This window comes from Micromesistius poutassou, assembly GCF_964030765.1.
Source record: "Micromesistius poutassou genome assembly, chromosome: 2".
NCBI lineage: Eukaryota > Metazoa > Chordata > Actinopteri > Gadiformes > Gadidae > Micromesistius > Micromesistius poutassou.
In genome coordinates this window covers 11177448-11197812 of record NC_140272.1, presented here as the reverse complement: position 1 = coordinate 11197812, position 20365 = coordinate 11177448, and the positions used below count along the sequence as shown (strand labels likewise).

The following is a 20365-nucleotide window of genomic DNA, read 5'->3' as shown; positions in this document are numbered from 1 at the left end:
TTGACAAGCTTTTAACATTGAGGAATTGTTCCAGGCAAAACATCCCTCTGTCTTTAAGCAAAACCATACATTCCTTTTAAATGGAGCAAAACAGCTGTTCAAAAAGCTGTATACATTTATATAGTCATCATCGATCAATGTACGAGTCTGACAAGTTGCCAAAAAAAGAAATTAATTCTAATGTGGCCACTGCAGACCTCCACTGGAGCGCTACATGTTATAATTAGTCTGGAATATGCCATGAACATTTGCCTGTGGTCTGACATTTGCAATGACCCCAAAATTGCTATTGCCTGATTAATCATTTCATACATTTAGATAATAAGCTGTTGATAATTCCTATTCATCAAATATGAAGCACTGCAGTAGGCTTAATGTAACCAGTCCAGTGGCAATAAATAGCAGTAGCAATCATCAGTAGACGTTTGGACATTTATTTTCAGGTTTGGGGAAATTGTGCTCCCTAGTGGTCAAACGTGAAAAGTATGCATGTGTGTACGCATGTGCTTTAGGAACCAGACTCTTTATATATTATTTTTCTACACATTTCTTGGACCGATACTAGCTGGATGGGATACGTTGGGATGCTAAAACCTTGTTAATTTAGACAATCCGATTTAAAAAATCAACATTTCCGTGTTCACAGAGTAGGCCGATAGTGCTAAAGTGCAAGAGCCATTTAGTAACCTAATGTAAATACTGTAAATGTTCAGATAGACTATCACTTTATCTTCCACATTTAGTACAAAACACATCAAACGTTGTTACCAATTTGATTTGGTGTGTGGTCGATTAACTGAGATGGCTTTTGGCCTCGCGTTATCATCTTGAGTAGCCTACTTTAAAGGATTGACAATCAAATCAAAGAAACATTCACAAAATTGCTTCTTTACTTTGAATGCATTAAAATGCCTGTCTGCTAGCGGATATCGTTCCCCTTGAGCTTGCTGGGCTCCACCACTACCAGTACAATGTACAATGAATGACTGGGCTTGGTTCACTGAAGTGTACAACCTTCGCCATTTTTCACATTATATATCCACATTTAAAATAAGGCCCCTTCCATTTGCATGAAAGAAGGGACAACATATTCTCCCTTATGTGTCGTTATACCAGGTTTTAGGCTTCTTGCGTTCTGTAATGTAAAACACATTGCGCATTCAACCTACTACTATGGAATCTATTGTCTCAGTTTGCTTAAAAAACTGCCTTCAGATGAGGCCTATCTGACAGATGTCAGGGAAGAAATCCAGACAGACACAGAGACCAGAAGATCACAACTTTTTGTCAAAGATCACAAAGTCTTGACTTCAATAAAAATGACAGCAAGTGTTAAAGAATTGACATTCAATATAGTTTGGTTTGTATTTTCTTAAATAATTCAAACAGAATAGGCCTACATGTTATTTATAAGCATACAGTGTGGATAATTTGTTACATTCGGGTGATGACAAAGACAGAGCATTTGTACTTCACCAAACAACACACACTGCTACATATAGGGTATTTAAATTTAAAATAAATGCATACAAATACATTAACATCAAAATAGCTATCTTAGCTTATGTTTTGTCAGCAGCTGTGCTCCAAAAAAAAAAAAACATTGAGCCATTTGACATTTGTTCTGAAATATAATTTGAAAAGGAGTGGAAAATGTCTCTTAGGCTCTTTTTATTAGTTGAATACATTTTAGTTTAGTCATATTGCCGAATATTCTGTCTTCTAAATTGTACAATTTCCGATACTAAAACAGAAACAACATCTATCCTAATTACCCCTACAACAGTAAAGGAAAAGGGAACCTCCCTGACACCCATTAGTCACTTTTATCTGGCGGTCACCGACTTACAGTCACATAAACGTAGACTGCAAGCTAATGAAAAAAAAACTAAAACACAAGAAAGCAAAAAACTAAAATGAAGGGAACTTAATGGACTTAGTGACATATTAGCATGCCCTTATTTGGCGTTCAACAACACAGGCATCGAAACAAACTAAATGTCTACATGAGACCCAAATAACAATCCACTGAGTGTGTTTTGTTAAATAAACACAAAGGGTCCAGGTCTGGTCCTTCATGGTGTTAAATGATATACAACCTTTATAGTGGAAACATCAGAAACATGCACGCTCTCTCTCTCTCTCTCTCTCTCTCTCTAATCTGTACCTCCCCCTCCTCCTATGCACCAGCTTACAGCACCTTACAGTCTTCTCCACAGCCAGTAACACCCCCACCCCCGCCACCACCGGCCTCTTGTCTCTTCAGCTCCTTCCCCGCCACCTGGTGCCCGGGGTGGGCATGCAGGTGGCCGCCGGACGCCTGGGGCCTGGAGGTCTGCTGGGGCCTGGAGGTCTGCTGATCCCGGTCGGCTGCTCTCAGGCTGGGTCCGTGTGGCTCCACGTGGAGGTAGGCGTGGGCGCGGTGGTGCTGGGGCACGCTGCCGCTGAAGTCGATGACGCGGCACTCGTAGGTGCCCTCGTCGGACGGCTTGACGCTGGACAGGCGCAGTTTGTGGGAGATGTTGCTGCCGGCGACCTTCACCACCTGGCGGGCCCAACAGGTGTCAGGCATTTAATAGGAGACGCTTTTTACAGAGTATTTTAACTGTTACCTAGATAGTTGATTTGTACAGCACTTTGGTCAACTGTTGTTGTTTCAAAGGGCTCTAAAAATAAACCTGACTTGACTTGATTTGACTGTGGTTCTCAGCAGATGCGGAAGGCTCAGTGGCACTAAGAGCTAACAAGGTGCTATGACTAGACAGGCGATACGCCTTGTAGTGACTAAGGTTGGAGTCAGACCTGCCATCCTATGCTGCATTTCATTCATTCTCGCTTCCAATCCACTTTCCTACCTCTCGCCTGTTCATAAAATGCATACAAATCAGAAAAAAATTATCCAAAGTGACTCCCATGTGTTTGATTCCCTGCCGAATGTTTCTGAGTTTGAAACAAGATTTCATCCTTGAGCAAGATACCTATCAACTATCTGAATGCTGATTGATGATATTAATAAATTCACCCTAAATTGCTTTTGATTAATGCGTCCGCTAAGTGGTTTCTCATCATTTTTGAGCAGGTAGGGGTAAGGGCATCTTGCTCAAGGACGCAAACATATAGTAAATTAATCAATGCAAATAGTCTAAGCACTGAAAGTCTAGGACTTCTAGTCTAAGTTTTGACTCACACTTATTTTGGTAGCATCCTTGGACATCTTCTCCAGAGGCACCACCTGCACACAGTTAACAAAGAACATGTTTTGAGCAAATTAAAGATAAGGTGAGCACCGTCCACAATTAACAGCTTGTCTACTTGCTTCATAGCAGCAGAGAGTTGTTTACGTTGTGTATACTTTAAAAGATCCAAAAGACCATTAGAAAAGAGCTTTGCCTATTCATATTACTGTTCTGTTAAAAAAAACTTCTACAACATCAAGCCTGATGAGCGATGTTTGTGCACGTACGAGGAAGAGAGAGTGTGTATGTGCTAGTACATGCTTGTATGCGTGAGTGTGTGTGCGTGCCTGTGTGTGTATGTATGCATGAATAACTGTGTGCACACATACGGTATATGCCTGCCTGTGTGAGTGAGTGCCTGCTTGTGTGTGTGTGTGTGTGTGTGTGTGTGTGTGTGTGTGTGTGTTTGTGTGAGTGTGTGCTCCAATCTACTCAGATGAGAGCTGCTGTGGGGGGGGGGGGGGCAACAAGGTATTCTTCTGGGTATAGGTATGAATAATGCAGGAGGAGAGAGACAGAGATTTAAGAAATCTATTTCTTCTTTGGTGCCAATTATAGTGTCTCGAGGCGCAATAGGGGTCTGAGCTCCCTCATGTTGGGGAAGCTAACATGTTTCCCCAATGCTAGTGAAGGCTAATCAGCAATTATCAATCCCTTCCTGTGCCGCAGGCTTTCTGTTGTGGCTAATATTGCATGTGTGTCTCCATGATGCATGTGAGAAACATGTGACTAGATTGGTCGGATGCAAAGTCATCCATAATAAATGAAGCCTCTGGTGTTCTACAAAAAAGAAAGTCTTTATTAGTCTGGAGTGGAGGAAAGAGAGGAGGTACAATCTAAATAAAAAAGGGTGAATAGGACAAATGACTGTAGTCTTTTTACCCAACCTGTTGCTTTTAAAATGCTATATATTAGAATATAAAACACTGAGAAACAGATAATCATGTTTTTTTCTGATCTGTAAGAAACCTCAGTTAAAAAAAACATTAATTACAATCTAATTTGAATGAGAAGTAAGCTTTCATAGCGCTAACACAAAAGGCAATTTACTGCAAGTTATACTTAGTTGAATCCCCTGGCAGCAAAACAGCAGATAATTTCACACACAGTGCTGCTCTGCTTTAACGTCAAACGCATGATAATGCTGCTAATGCTATGAATAGCTTGTGGCCCTTTTCTTCAAATTCCTTTCAATGTCACATTATATTCCAAGACCAATGTCCTCTGTTTCTCACCTGGTTGGTGCTGATGGTCTGGCCTGGCCTGTGTTCCTCCTCCTCCTCCTCCTGCTGCTGCTGCTGCCAGCTCCTGTGTTTCTTCGTGTACCACCACTGGATTTCCAGGGAGTAGGACGGAGCGCCAGCCCCCCGGAAGGAGCAGGCCATCTCTACATCCTCCCCGCTCTGGGTGGTCGTGTCATGGGGAACCTCGGTGAAGATCGCTGGGGAGAGAGAGCACAGAGAGAGATGAGGGAGATGGGGAGAGTGGGAGCAAAAGGTAGTGAGTGATAGAGAGGGGGAGAGAGAGAGAGAGAGAGAGAGAGAGAGAGAGAGAGAGAGAGAGAGAGAGAGAGAGAGAGATAGGACATCATTCTTATTTAGCATAACATGCTGACTAATAATCTAATCTAATACTAATAACCATGAATGAGATTTAGAGGATCCGGGTTAGGTTTGCTCTGGGATGTCTACATGAAGACATCAGGTTTCAAACCCAGAGCCAAATACAATGTATACCTTGAGACACATCAGAGCGAGGTTAAATCACATGAAAGTCAATCATTACCATCAGTTCAGTGCCAATTCCACCTAGCATTGACTGTGTTTTTTGTAGCATGCTAATTGTGTCACAAGTCACAAATGGCCATTTAATGCATCACACCCCATTAGGCTCTCGATTATACAACCTCTTAAACATGCTCTACCCCTCTACTGCCCTCTCTTTCACTTTTGTTTCTCTCTCTCCCTCTCACTCTCTTCCTGCTGCTGGCTGTATCGGTGTAATGACCATGTGAAAATATCACAGGCCTGCATGGGAACTACTGAACTAATAGATTTCTTTGTATTGCTTTTGTTAGCCTACTATTTGCGGGGCTGTGATTGCTGAGGAAATTTAGGGTAATGTGTTAGAATCTATATTGTAATATGGGTGAATGTCTCCTGGGGGAGCAGGGAGAAGCTTCAGATAGGAGTTGCTAAATAAATGTCCCAATAGTGTTAGATAGATTGAACTCAAAGGAGCAGTACGATTAATAACATGGTATGAATATGGGGAGATGTAAAGACTGAGAGAGGGCAGGATCTACAGATACACAGGGAGAAAGAGGAGGAGGCATAGAGAGTGGAAGACGAACATGAATTCTGTCAGAGAGTAAACCGCACTACACTGAGTAGAAAGTGTCATTGCTTTCAAGGAAAACCAATCAACTGTCGGGCCCCCTTGAAATTATGGGAAAACACATGAAAATCAGATTAGCGGATTTTCATCATCGCATTAAATCATAAAATATGTATTTTGTAAAAAGAAAAGGTTTTACTCCATGTTGATCATAAACCCTTGATAACAAATGACCTATTTAAAGTGGTTGACAAAGGTCAAAGGTGGTTTGGTGGATGGTGGTTTTTATCCAGAAAAACTGCAGCTACCCCGTTAACTTGTCTTGGCCTCTTAAATATGGGGGTGATGTTGACGTATGATCCAAAGGCCAATGCGGAGTCTATCTTTTTATATCTATGATTCATAGGGGTGGAATGGTTGTGACAATAAGATTTGAATAGATCTCAATTAAAGTAAGAACCGATAATACATATTTTGACGAGATACAAAATGGACCATAACAATATGTACAATTCTAACTCTTACCCATTAAACATATGAGTAATAGAAAAGTCAACACAGAATGCAAGCGCTGAATGTTATCGTAAGGGCTAGCTTTATAGAAGAGTACCCGTGCTTACAGAGGCATTGCATTCAAACTAAAATCACATCAATATTATTGAGGATATATTGAGGAATATTAAATAGAGCTGTCTCTGTCTCGAGAGGATAGTCAATAAAGATACTCCTTTAACAGTAGCTTGAGTTTGTGCAAAAAACAACGGCACACAATGTTTATTATTTCATTAAATACACACTCCTGTTTAATTTCTGTCTCTCGGTCTTGCCCCCTCCCCTCTCTCCCCTTTCTCCTGCCGTACTTCCTTCCTTGTTCTTTCCTCTTGAAAGACTGACAGATCCAAGGGCAAATAACAAACTCCTATCGTTGAGATCAGGTGATTTCGGTACACGGACACAGGAGAACATATTGTTCTCTCAGCGCTGTCAATCAAAACGGTGACGCATAAGAGCCATGCTACAGTGCTTTGAGCTGGCTCTCTATGCCTGATCTGTTGAGTGACTAGGAGTACTTCTCATAATAAACGTTGCAATATCTCAATGTAGGAGCATAGTTTTGAATCACCATTACTATCGCCTGGCTAATTGATGACATGTTCAATATTTCCTCTGTGCCTGCCTTAGTTAGCTAAGACTAAATATGTATTGTATTCAATCATCATGTCATCTTAGTCTTTCTAAAATGTACATACATTTTAAAATGTAAGATGTAATTCAATTGGCCATGCCCTGTGTGTGTGTGTGTGTGTGTGTGTGTGTGTGTGTGTGTGTGTGTGTGTGTGTGTGTGTGTGTGTGTGTGTCTGTCTGTGTCTGTGAACATAGTTAATTGAGGACTTCTGGAGTTGAGAGAGCTTCAAGGTCATTTCAGGGTCAAGGTCATTCATTCATTTCATTTTTTTTTTCAATCTCTTGCTGGTATATATGTGTGATGGTCTGTGCGTGTGTGTGTGTGTGTGTGTGTGTGTGTGCGTGTTCCATGCCTGTTGCTCAGTAACAGAGACAATCTTCTGTAGTCGACTCCTCTATACTACTCCTCATAGCGCTCTGTTGCTGTGCAGGGAATCCCAAGGTGTATGACTGTTCACTGATTCTCTCCAGTGGTTCCATAGGGCCCCCAGCCCCCGGAGCTATAGTGGCTCAAAATCATTTTTCCACCTTGGAAAGCTAGAATCAAACAGAAAGACATCGCTCTGTACCCTGCATGCATTAAACATATCAGCCCAACCCAGCCACATATAACTACTGTGAAAAGTCTTCACTTTAACAGCTGAGAGCTGCACGTACCTTATTGAAAAAAAGTTTCTGTATGAAAAATCGTCTCGATTGTTATATTTATGTCCTTGGAATATCTTAGTGGCAGAGATGTGAGAGCAACATCTGTCACGATGAATAGAATATGTTGTAAAAAATAACGTATGCATGCACGGGCACACACACAAACACATACATACACATAAATATTTTTTTCTTCTTTCTCGATTTGAAAGTGCAGTCAAGGGCTATGAAGGACCAGGATCTGCAGGAGCAAGTCCTCGTTGTGGGGGGTGAGCTAGGGACCACTGGGGACAAGGTTCAGGCCTGCAAGGTCACTACACTGCCATTCTGATCCCCAGCTCTGAGATGTGTGTGTGTGTGTGTGTGTGTGTGTGTGTGTGTGTGTGTGTGTGTGTGTGTGTATAAGAGTAGAATCTTCCCTTTCTGCCACTCTTCCAGGCTTTCCAGGGTTTGAGCCATTGCTAAATAATAATCTTTTCTGACAGCTTATTCCATTCCAGATATACATACACACACAAGCGGGCACACATGTACACAGACACAGACACACACTCACTCAAGCATTCACTCAAGCATGCAGACACAGGCACATGCACACACACACGTTCATTGTGTCTCCAATCACACCAGGCAGTCAGAAACTGCAGCAAAGATCAAAGAGAAAGGTTGAGTATCTTTTCTTATTCTGAGCAGATGGAGAGTCGGCCCTACAAAGGTAAAAACAAACACTGTGAATGTATTTAAAACAGAGTTGCCCACGGAAATGTAGGGGTTGCTTTTTTTTTATAGCAATTTTTTAAAATGTAAGAAATGTAAATGCTTTACAACATAATGCTGTTGCTTTTCAGTCAACGCTATTTGATTTTGTATGGTATCAAAAGTTTTTGTTGGTAAATACTGCAGTATTTACCAACTGCAGTTGCAGTATTTAACGTACAATGCATCTCATGTAAATGTACATGTAAAACTGCCCAAACAGGCTCATTCAATCTGGCCCCCTAATCATCCCCCTGTATAATTGGCTCATTCATTAATTTCCTCACTCTCCACATCAAGCTGGTGTGTGGTGAGCATTCTGGCGCTGATTGGCTGCCATGCATCACCCAAGTGGGTGCTACACATTGGTGGTGGTTAGTGAGGTCCCCCCTTCACTGTAAAGCGCTTTGGGTGTCTTGAGTGTCTAGAAAAGTGCTATATAAATTAAATGTATTATTATTATTATTATTACATTCTTCCATTTGTATTTCATCGAGTCAAATTAACTGTTCAAACAAAGACAAACATAATGAAGCTAACATCAGTACTATGCCAACGCCATCGATGGATGTAAAAACCTTTGGACGGGCAGTCCTCCTTCCTGTCTCTGATGGCCCTCACTCCTCGTCTTCCTCCTCTCTGTCTTGGTTTTATTGATCTGACACTTGTCAAAACGCTTGGCTTCGCAGATGCCCTGATCACTGCCCCTGAGAGACAACAGCGAGTGTGTCGATGGAAGACCCAACACAGCCTGCTCACAGAATCATTCCAGACGGTTTGGTTGTTTGTATGAAACAAATTAAATTCAATCGATACAAACATATTCACAGATCATACATTTTAGCATGATGAGCAAAGCATGGGCCTTGCGATAATCGATAAGTTGCGACTCCCCTCTGAGGCAGCTGAAGCTACTGTTCATATGACGGGTTTGCCTGCCCCATTTCTAAGTATAGATTTTCATAAAGGGAATACTGTCATAATCCACTTTTAGAGGTGGTATGTGAGGCTTGTTTTGATGCAAGCAAACAGATTTAAAAAATGTGCCCCTGGGTGCAGTTTTTAACTGTGTTAGTTCACGGGCAGCAATATATTCAGGTCCAAAACAACAAAGGGATGGCTGCTTGTGTTGTGGTAGGCCTATCCACTGAAAACTCATTAAAGATTTAAGACGAAAGGGAGGAAAATAATGAAATATAGCGAGGCTGAAGTGTACAATATCCGAGGAAATGAAGACACACAGCTTGAATCCAGAAGTATCGCTTCGATCTGATTTTCAGTGAGTGCCATGCAAACGGAGATGGATATGTTGCAAGCGGCACAGAGAGGTGGATCTGTCATTCTCTCTGTCTCCATCTTTCTCGCCCTTTTCTCTTCCACCCGTTGGGATGCTGTGCTCTTTTTCTTTCTGGCTAACTACAACGAACCTGAAGCTATTCCAACTGTTGAGCAAACAAAGAGAGAGATAAAGAGAGAGGGAGAGATAGAGAGAGATGTGTTGAGTTGTCTTCTGACCCACTCAAATCACAGAAAGAATATATAAATGATGATTCCGTTAAGAATGTTATTGATGTTTGTGTTACTTTGACCCTTTGCATCATGGAAGCACTGTTAACTTCCAATATCTCTCATCAATGAGCTGTTCATTTCCAAAACAAATATGTATGTGTATGTGTATGTGTGTGTGTTGATTTGCAAATCAATAGCCGCTGTGAATGAAAGAGCATCACACACGTAATTATAACATGGAAGAACACACCAACTCACCAGTAGGTAAGTTGTATGTGTGTAAGAACAAAGAACAGGTCAAGGGTATAGATAGAAAGATGGGGTTTTGAAGAGGGGCTCAGCTGCAAGCTATCAGCTGAGAGCACTATTGGGATTCCATCTGCAGGTTAAGTACAGACATCTCTAAACTCAAGAGCAGTCACACATCCTCACCGAGAGGACAGCTTCTAAAATGGTAGTTCCACAGACCGAACCTTGGATGAATAATCGAATGTCAAATGGCAGATGAGCTCAAATCTGGGTGAGCGGAGTGTTTACCTCTTGCTTCTTATTTGTTTAGGCCAATCATGTTGCTGGAGATCTGTAGGCGCATAATTGGCTATTAACTGTGAACACAAACCCAGACAGCACTAGTCAACTGTAATACAGTGTCTGTAAAGGTTTCATATCAACTCTGTGTAAACTGGCCACTTTAGAAATAAACATATTAAAATGCTCTTCTGAAAGCTATGTCCACTCACTCTAATGTGTTTTACTTTGGTCGAATTTCCCCTTAATGAAACAGGAAACAAAGCTTAACTCCGCCCGATCAGTTTTTGGTTTCCACCCCAGGCCATGTGCCTTCTCCCCCCAGATGTTCTGCTGTAACATAGACGGTGGATCTGAGATTACTAAAAAGGAGGACTATGACTCCCCCATCAGACTCGCATACAGATTCAGTGAGAAGAAGAAGTGTAGACGTTGCTGCCACAAAAAGCCAGCGGACCTGATTCCCATGTCAGAGGCCAGTGAAAGTAGCACTAATATCGTACGTGGCTAATATCAACACCTTCTCTAATGTGTTTATCTCTAATGTGTTTATATTTGTCTTTTAGTTTACGGCAATGAATGCTTAACGTAATGTTAATAATGATCTTGCAATGACAAAGTCAAAAAAAGTTGCACCATCCATTGAGGGCATGAACAGATTTATGTACAGCCTAGTTTCAAACCACTAGGAAAAACTACTATAACCACAAAAGAAACGACAAACCGAAGAAAACTCTGTTCATGTAGTCTGTTTGTGTGGCAGTAAGGGGGGGAGGGGTGTGGTGAAGACGACGGCGAAGTCCTCTCCTTGAGAGGGAGTAATGGCCTTCCTTCGCTCTCAGTTCTAGGTGGAAGGCAGAATAATGAAATACAAAAGGTGTGGGTAATCAAGTGAGCACCCGTCTGCCTGTTACGGCTGATAGGCCGGGGCTCCGGGAGTGCATTCCTCAAGGCCCCAGGGACGGACGCTACGGCAGGGGCCTGTTCCACCTTCCCCATGCCACACACACACACACACTTCAGGGCCGTCCGGGACCCACTGCTGAAGGTGACACCACGTAGCGGAGCTTGGGGGCCTTCAGGCGAGACTCATAACATCTCTCTCTCTCTTGCTCTCATAAACGCCAGCGTTATCTCCTGGCTAGTGTTGCTGCCCTGGAGAAAGTGTTTTATTCTGTGTTGGTATGTATATATATATATATGGTTCCTATACCTTGACCGGAAGGTATGGCTTTGGATGACTAGATATTAGCTATGGACTTAGCAGAGGAGCCTGTAGTCAAATATCATGCATTTGTAAATAGAAAGGATCAAATTTGCTTACAAATATATACATAAAGGATAATTTCCAGTGATGCTCTATAGGGGTAATAACATAATAGCAAATCTATACTATCATCCAACTGACTATGATGTCACGACCAGGGCAGGGCAGCAGGAACACATGGGAAATGACACAAAAGCAGTTATATATATATATATAATACTGACCTCCAAAGAAACAAAGAAAGTGAAATGGTATATAGGCCTATGGGGAGAGACTGCTGAGGGAATGAGGTGTAGGTCGGAAGATTGGCAAGGGAGCTCAGGTGAGGGGAAGGAAGTGATTTCAGATGGGAGTGGCAGGATCAGTGAAGCAAGGGGAAAAGTCTAATGACATCTGGTGGACAGGTGGAGAATGGAAACTAAGCAACAGAGTCAGACTATCACACATGAGGCATTTAATATTTCACCCTATTGGATGTGTGAAAAAACGTAAGATAGTATGAAAAATGACTGACTGACCTACTCTCTCTTCGTCAAATATTTCTTTGTTTGAAACTGCATAAACTCTCTCTCTCTCTGTCTCTCTCTCTATCTATATATATATATATATATATATATAGCAATAGATAAACTTCCAAAGTTTACTGTGGCCTGACCTCTGCATTTTAATTATTTATTTTGTATGATTTGACTGACATTTTATACCCCAGCTTACTTGCCTGAACTTGAACTGTAGCCTGAACTGAAATATAGTCACACACTAACACTCTAAAAATGTACTTCTTGGAACTGAAGCTTCATGAATTACATATTAAATACATTTAACCATAATAACTTTTAACTCTCTTTAAGTTTCTTTAAGTTTTTTAAGTTTCTTTAAGATATTAAGACCCTCATTAGTCAACTAAATCTTGGCATCTCAGCAATATTAACCAGGACTCCCTCCTATAATCTGGACAGGCTAACACACTTTTATCCAAAGGGACTCATAGTGGTGCCAGAGATCGAACCCAGTTGGCTCCATGTGGCTTGTCTCAAAAATACTATTGATTCACATCTAAAGTCTGATGGTGAGCCAACTCTGAGTAAATGGGGCGATTCACTTTCTTTCCCTTTATATTTGTTTTTACTAATCATGTCGCAGATCTGTAAGCTTGTAATTGGTGAACACAAACTCACCCAGCAGGAGCAATCTTTAAAATAGTGCCTGAAAGGTTTTAAATCACCACCATTTAGACTTTATGAGTGTTAAAATACACTTAATACAATCCGGTTACGAATAGCCTCACCCACTCGCAAATACATTTATCTTTGGTGAAATGACTTGGTGAAATAAACAGGAAGCAGGAAAGGCATACCTCTGCCCCTTTCAACCTACAGTATATATATTCAGCCCAATACTGCCCTGCCCCTCATCATTTGTCTCCTCTCTCTAGGGACAAACCACAGCCACCAGGCCCATCCGTCTCCGGTCCTCCACCACCACACTGCTAACAATACTCTCTCTCTCTCTCTGTCTCTCTCTCTCTGTCTCTCTCTCTCTCTCTCTCTCTCTCTCTCTCTCTCTCTCTCTCTCTCTCTCTCCTGTCTGACAATACCTCCAGTGGCTCCACATGGGATCCACGGTCTGAACGAGAACATCCATTCAAGTAGAAGTCAGGTGCAGAAGGAGGGTTGTGTTGCCGTACACTGGAGACGTGAATAGAGGTGATGGTGGGAGATGGAAGATACTTGGTTAGGTTATCACAATGTGCCCGATAACTGCATTCACACTGACATACACACACACACACACACACACAATAATTGTGTGTGGAGGGGTGGGGACAGCAGCCAACTGTGACAGGGGCTAACCACTCTTATCGGAAATAAACAAGCATCTAAGGAGGGTTTCTCTGGACCGGCGCACATAAGAAAGGGATCTCTGTTCTACATGAAGGATTGTCTCTCTCTCTGTCTCTCTCTCCCTCTCTCTCTGTCTGTCTCTCTCTCCATCTCTCTCTTTCTCCATCTCTCTCTCTGTCTCTCTCTCCCCATCTCTCTCTCTCTCCATCTCTTTCTCCATCTCTCTCTCTCCATCTCTCTCTCTGTCTCTCCCTCCTTCCCTCCCTCCCTCTGTCCCTCCCTCTCTGCCGCCGCCTGGGGGGCAATTCATCACCAACCTGGCCAACCCGTGCCTGGCCAGAGGAACATCTGGTGATAACGTCACAAGAAAACAGCTGCTCTCGTTTCACAACGATAGAGAAACATTGCATGTTATGATGTTTAGCAGCGATTTCAATGGGTCCTTTGTGGCTGAATTTCATCAAATATCTGCAGGTCCCTTTCATAGCCTCATTGTTGTCGATCTCTCCTCTCTGGACTGGTGACTATACGGCTACAGTCTGAACGTTGGACAAACAGCGGTTAATACCCTATTTAATTAACTCCCACTGGAAGCAGGGTACTAATTGATTTTCCAACCTGTCAAGGGCAGCTAATCCATTGCAGAGCTACTCTGTATCCAAGTTAAATTGAGCTAAAGATACAAAGTTAAGCAGAGGGCGGCTCCTGGGACTGCCGGTGGAGACACGATGATGAAGTGGTAATCACACACTTTTTCATTGAATTACAGTAAATCTATGGGGGGACAGTAGCGCGCGAGAGAGAGAGAGAGAGAGAGAGAGAGAGAGAGAGAGAGAGAGAGAGAGAGAGAGAGAGAGACGGAGCTGCAGTGGTGTGTAATATGGAGCATGGTCAATATGCGAAAAAACGAACAACAAACAAGTCATTGCAACCCTATCATGCTTACGACATGAGCCGTTTCAACGGAATAGAAAAAACGATCTGTTTTGGTGCATTCATAACGGTCTTCAACCAAAGAAAAAAAGCTGTGGACCTGACATGTATGACACAGTGAGTGTTTTAGACCATATCTGGTGGAATGAATGCAACCTGGGCATGATTTAAAACATATCAGGGGACCAAACAATTGGTTAGAAATAATTGTTTGGATCAAGAGGATCTGATTATTAACCCATGGTGCCATAGTCATGTAAATAAAAAATAAATAGACATTTATACTCTTTACACTCTCTCAAAACTAGAAGGAACATTTTCCTTCAGCGACATTGATCTGAGATGAACCACGCACATGCCAAGCACACAGGTGTGTGTCCCAAACAGCAAAAGTATTGTTTTTTTCAAATGAACATAATGCACTTCTTGAATATCAGTCAGGAGGGTTGGCATTATGGGATTGACATTCTCAGCAATAGTTTTCAAAAGTTACAGAGAAATGTTAGTTTTATTCAAAATGTGACTGTGAGTTTAATTGTTAATAATACACTTCTATATTATACTTTTATGCTATGTGTTATACTATACTTTTACGACTTTGTTGTTGACTGTCAAGATTGAGATATTTATTATTTCAATATATGTAATATATCTATCAAGTATTTTCATGCAGGTCACATCTAAATGTAAATGTAAAACCCTTACTATAATATTTCACATGAAAGGGAAAATATAGCTATGAATATAGATAGATAGATAGATAGACAGCTAGATAATACAATAGAGTTTGCAATGGTCTTTTGGTTAATCATCTGATTAAGATTGACGAATTGCATTGCACATTTTAACTACAACACATTATGTTAAGTATCATAACTCCGTTTGGTAGGCCTACTTCATTTGAGCGTAAACATCCACAAAAAATAAATATCGATTAAAACAAAGAAGGTGAGTATAAATTACCATTTCCAGTGAGGTAATTGTCTACTTCGCCAAATCCAACAGTCTTGAAAGCGGAGTTAATCTGAACATAAAGCCCGGCGTAATGCAACATCCCTATCATCACTCCAAACGCCCCCATTGCTTCAGATCCTATTTCGAGCGATATATATATATATACATATATATATATATATATATATATAAATATCACATTGGGAGTATAATATCAATCACTTTTAACAGCCTTTCTAGTTTGAATAAGTCTTCAATGAATAAGGCAATCCCCAAAAAAGTATAATTAGAGGCGCGATTCTCCGTTGACAACATACTACAGCAACCGCCGCTGGGAGGTTTCCTCGGCGCGCCAGTGAGAGGTGCTTAAAGAGGCGGATGGAGAGACCCAGCGAGACAGGTGCTCCGGCTCATATGGTAAATCAGATGGGCGGAGTGATCCATAACGCTATCTTCGACAGGCTACCGTTCTCTGTAAAGCAGGCTCAGGCTGTAGCTCGAGGCGAGGACTGTTCCTGTCACTTATAAGTCAAGTTTACTCAATTTCGGTTAGCATTTTACATCTGAAACCATCGAACAAAAATGCAACTTTTTTCTCCCATGTTTATTCAGATTTGCACTACTTTCACCATTCCGCACAGGGAAGGGGGTGTTCTGTTCCTATAGTGTAGTTTGATACCTGCACGCTGAGTCATTTGTTATTGGCTTTGTATTACGCCGTGCAGCTTTGTGTACGATGCCGGTGAAATATATTGACCCTGTGAGCCAGATAACGGACATCAGTCTTACACGAGCAACCCGGGGATCCACCATACATCTACCCCAAACATCTACCGGCTACAAGCTGTTTAAAACAGCTGCGGCTGCTACCCGTGTTTTCTCCCAGGTGTGTTTCATCATGTGCGGCGTCCCATGGACATCATTAAGACCGTGTACGGTGGTGGTCGTTAGCCAAGATTCTGGGCTACTAATTGGGGAGAAGGATTATGGCGCATTGTTATTCTCTCACATTAAACAAAGTTTATTTTGTTTAACAAACAGATCCTGGAAGGCACTCCCCGCCCCCAACAGTTTCAGCCAATCACAGCACTTGCTGCTAGATTTAAACTTCACCTCGTTCCCTCTTTCTGCATTGAGTGAGCTCTACACTGGTAAGGTAAGTAGATATTCAACGACAGTATTTTGACCTTACGATTTTGATAGTAATAAATTTATTATACAATATAAAAAAATGTATGTTGTGTGTCCTTTGAAATATAGCCAGAACTAGCTGTTAAGGTTTTCTTGGAGAAAGGGATTGTTGCCCGCGATTGTTGCCGGAGCCCCGCTGCCCGGCGGAGCCCTGCTGCCCGTTGCCTGGGGATGTCTTCCGCTGGAGCCCCGCGGCAGCGGGCAACGGGACTCCGGCGGGCAGCGGGACTTCGGCGGGCAGCGGGACTCCGGCGGGCAGCGGGACTCCGGCGGGAGACAACCCCGGACAACAGGCAGCAGGCAGCGGGGCTCCGGTGGACAATCCCGGGCAACAATCCCTTTCTCCTCCATGTTGCATCTTGAATGGCCACGGAAATTCAACAGGCTGCCTCAGAGGTAGCCAGCATTTCAGAGCTAGGTGGAAGTCAGTCTGTCTTAACCTACTTATGTCTAGGTGTCCTACAGTTCAACTACTGGATACCTCTGAGTTACCCAGTGTGACAACATAACCCAAGCTGCATTGAAGGTAGTGCAATACAACAGGCTGCCTCCACCCCAACTCTGTAATGCTGGCTACCGCTGAGGCAGCCCGGCATTGTCTCCCACCGGAACCCCGCTGCCTGTTGCCCGGGGTTGTCTTCTGCCGAAGCCTCGCAGCAGTGGGCAGCGGGGCTCCGGCGAGAGACAACCACGGGCAGCGGGGCTCCGGCGGGAGACAACCCCAGGCAACAATCGCGGGCAACAATCCCTTTCTCCAAGAAAACCTTAACAGTTAGTTCTGGCTATATTTCAAAGGACACGCAACTTACATTTTTAAATATTGTCAAAATACAAAATCAAAATTGTTAGTTCAAAATACTGTCGTTAAATATCTACATACCTTACCAGTGTAGAGCTCACTCAATGCAGAAAGAGGGAACGAGGGGAAGTTTAAAGCTAGCAGCAGTGCTGTGATTGGCTGAAACTGTTGGGGGCGGGGAGTGCATTCCAGGCTGCGCTGCCTTGAAGGCTCCATTGGGGGAACAAAACACCATTGAGCGTGTGGATGATGGCAAACAGCTACAGATGAAGCCGTTTCCACGATATTTGTGATAAACAAATGTGTCAAACAATATTCTTTATCAAATTAGGTGCACTGTAGCTATCCTTTATGGCATTTGATAAGAAATAGTTTATATTAATTAATTACTAATTAATTAAACAATTGAAAATGAATTCAATTAATTTCCCTGTTCTGAATTTAAAATATGAATCATTCATCACATAGCAACAACCCAGTCATTTGAAAGTCTTCGATGAATGGGAAAGGTAAAACGCACCATAAGAAAAACCACCCATGCCAAAAGGCACCTGCCTGTTATCATATTGCATATCGACATTTAACATGCAGCCCTATTGCCAATTTTTTTTTTCCTGTGAGAAATTAATTTTAATCAAAGGGAACTCTCTCTCTGGCTCTCCTGCCCATCAGGAGCCATCTGGGGAGCGGAGAGCATGAAGAGACACATAGGTGGTCCCACGTCACCCATTCACAACGCGGCAAGGGAATTTGAAAAGATTCATATCCGTTGATACTTTTACGATGACAGTGGGAAGAAAGAATTCAACCCTCGCTTTCATGACGATCGACAGAAGAATGACTGAAAACCCTGGAAACCTGACCTGAGTGTATTTCCACATTAACTTTTCCAATTACTGCCATGACAGGCAGGGGGTCCTGAATGATCTCCAATGACCCATGGAAGTCCAGAAGAGCCTGGAAGGTGGTGCTTTGTGGATGAGGGTAAGATTGAAGCTGACATATGAAGGTAAGAAGCCCCCAGCAGCCTCCTGGAAGCTCTGAACTCTGCAGCTCCCCAGTGCAGCTACCTCCCACTTCCATCAAAGTGTGCTTGTGTATGTGTGTGTGTATTTGTGGTCATGTGAGTGTTTTGAAGCATGTCTGAAAGAAGCATGTCTCCAAGTGTATGCGTTTATGTGTGTGTGTGTGTGTGTGTATGTGTGTGTGTGTGTGGGGTTCAGTTGAACGGAGAGTGTGTTAAGAGGTAAAATGAAGGAAGTGGACGGGAGTGGGACTCCACCTGGGAGTGGATTTCAAAGCCAACAGCTTCCACTGGGGCTTCATAACATCCATAATTTATAGCGCTCTCTTTGACACGGGGGGGGGGGGGGGGGGGGTTCTTTACCTGGCGCATGAAATACTAAATCGCTGGTGGTGCTTAAAGACAAATAGACGCAATGTGAATGAAAATAACATTGTGCTTTACACACATCAACTCTGAGTATTAATAACGTATTGTGTTGAACAACCTACGATCCTTCCAGTGTCTTTTAATTCATCTAAAAATGTCAACCTGTCTTTAAATATATATTGGTGGTGAACATAACAGAGTATAAATACACAGTGATCCTCGAGTAAGGTTTTGAAAAATGTAACACATCTGTTGATTCGGGAAAGGAAAGTAGCAATGAACCACTTATATCATAGCTTCTCTCTGTTGCTACCCTGCTGTGGTCTCATTTTTTAGCGATCTCCCGTTCACCTCGCCTCACATTCAACGTCTCCATCTTAATGTGTGGGTTTGTTAGTGCGCATAAAATGCTAGCCTAGGAAACAGCTCATGAATAATGAATGAGGCCCAAACTCTGAAGCTGTGCAGGGTATATCCAATCAGCCACAATAACAGCTTTAAGGACAGGCCCATGCGTTTGAAGTATCGTGATGTTCTGCCCGGATGTTCTGTCCTTCACACTGCTTATGCGTTTTGTTTTGGATCCTTTCGCACAATCTGCGTGATGTAGTCTGAAGGCAGTGAAGGGGCCTGAGGCGTTTTTTATCATCCCCTACTCTCGTCTCCCTCGTCTCTCCACTTTCGCTTTCTTCTTTGGCATTTTCCTCTTTGAAATGGTGAAAGCCTTTAGCGTGTCAATGCAATATTTTTTTCCTTTACTTTTTTCTTGTGAGTTATGGGTAATGTAAGCGGCTTTTTGTCTGAGTGGAGATGTGGCATGTCTCTTCTCTGAGAACAGTGTCGCTCCTCCAGGGGGTCAGGTTAGGGATGATGTGGTCTATGCAGCCGAATAGGGAAACTTAACGACAGTGTCTTCAACGTTATGCTGTTCTAATTCACCAAGAATTAAGTTTTCAGGGACTTGAAAATCAAACACACCTTAGTGTATGGTATATAACAGGAAGAAAAATACACCAATGAAACCCAACCTCACAGTAGAACAAAGAGGAAATAACATCCAGAGCGAAAAAGTGAACTAGAGTTGAAAATGTAATACTTTGTCAAACAATGCTAACTTCTAACTTTTCCTCTCCTCTCCTCTGTCTCAATGCGCCATCTAAGTGGCCATTCAACAGAAATCACACCATGGGCAAAACCTCTTGACTATTTCCTGGTTCACTGGCCACAGCACCCTACCTCCCCTCCACCCCCGCCCCCCCTCTCCCCTCCATCCCCACCCCCAGCTCCACACTGTTCCCTTTCTGTGCCTATTTCCAACTGGCTGACTGCAGCAGAGAGGCAAAGAGGCGTTTACAAGCAGCTGCAGCACACTGGCACATTAGGCGTCAATGTCATTGGCCTACCGTTTGTTCTTCTGGAGCTAATGTTGCCTGACAGTGGCACGCTGGGATACACACAGAGCGAGAGACAGAGGGAGAGAGAGCAGACAGGGCCGATAATTGTATTTTGCATCGTGTGCTGAATCGGTGGCGTATGAGGTTTTGAATATTCAGCCACTGGATTCAGCTCATCATCAGATGTCCTTTGTTTGGACCCGTTTGGCTGAACTGTAATTAGGTCCTTTATTCAGATACATGTGGGGTGTCCAGCGTCGGCAACAGGCCTACATCATGTGCACTAGTATACAGGAGAAAATATTAGAGAAAGAGGCAAGGAGGTCTTCTAATGGGAATGTCTGCGCTCTTATTTTGAAATGTTTTTGAAAAAACATTAGCTTATTTTTT

The 20365-nt window shown here is 42.7% G+C and overlaps 2 protein-coding genes across 2 annotated transcripts in view; both read right to left on the bottom strand.

The window, feature by feature from the left end:
* Nucleotides 1-2191: 2191 nt before the first annotated feature.
* vstm2lb (V-set and transmembrane domain containing 2 like b) lies at nucleotides 2192-15325 on the bottom strand (the record flags this gene model as incomplete). The annotated part of the gene is made up of 4 exons (XM_084464826.1): nucleotides 2192-2545; nucleotides 3188-3232; nucleotides 4472-4677; nucleotides 15208-15325. 4 exons carry the CDS (start codon nucleotides 15323-15325, stop codon nucleotides 2192-2194), a joined length of 723 nt encoding a protein of 240 aa, XP_084320952.1.
* Nucleotides 15326-17856: 2531 nt separating this feature from the next.
* The window catches only part of LOC311339432 (keratin, type II cytoskeletal 8-like), a gene marked incomplete at both ends in the record, with an annotated part of 38323 nt that continues 35814 nt past the window's right edge, over nucleotides 17857-20365 (bottom strand). Inside the window, 2 exons of the mRNA XM_084464823.1 lie at nucleotides 17857-17867; nucleotides 18052-18158. Coding sequence (XP_084320949.1) covers nucleotides 17857-17867; nucleotides 18052-18158 — 118 coding nt within the window. The remainder of the gene's footprint in view (nucleotides 17868-18051; nucleotides 18159-20365) is intronic.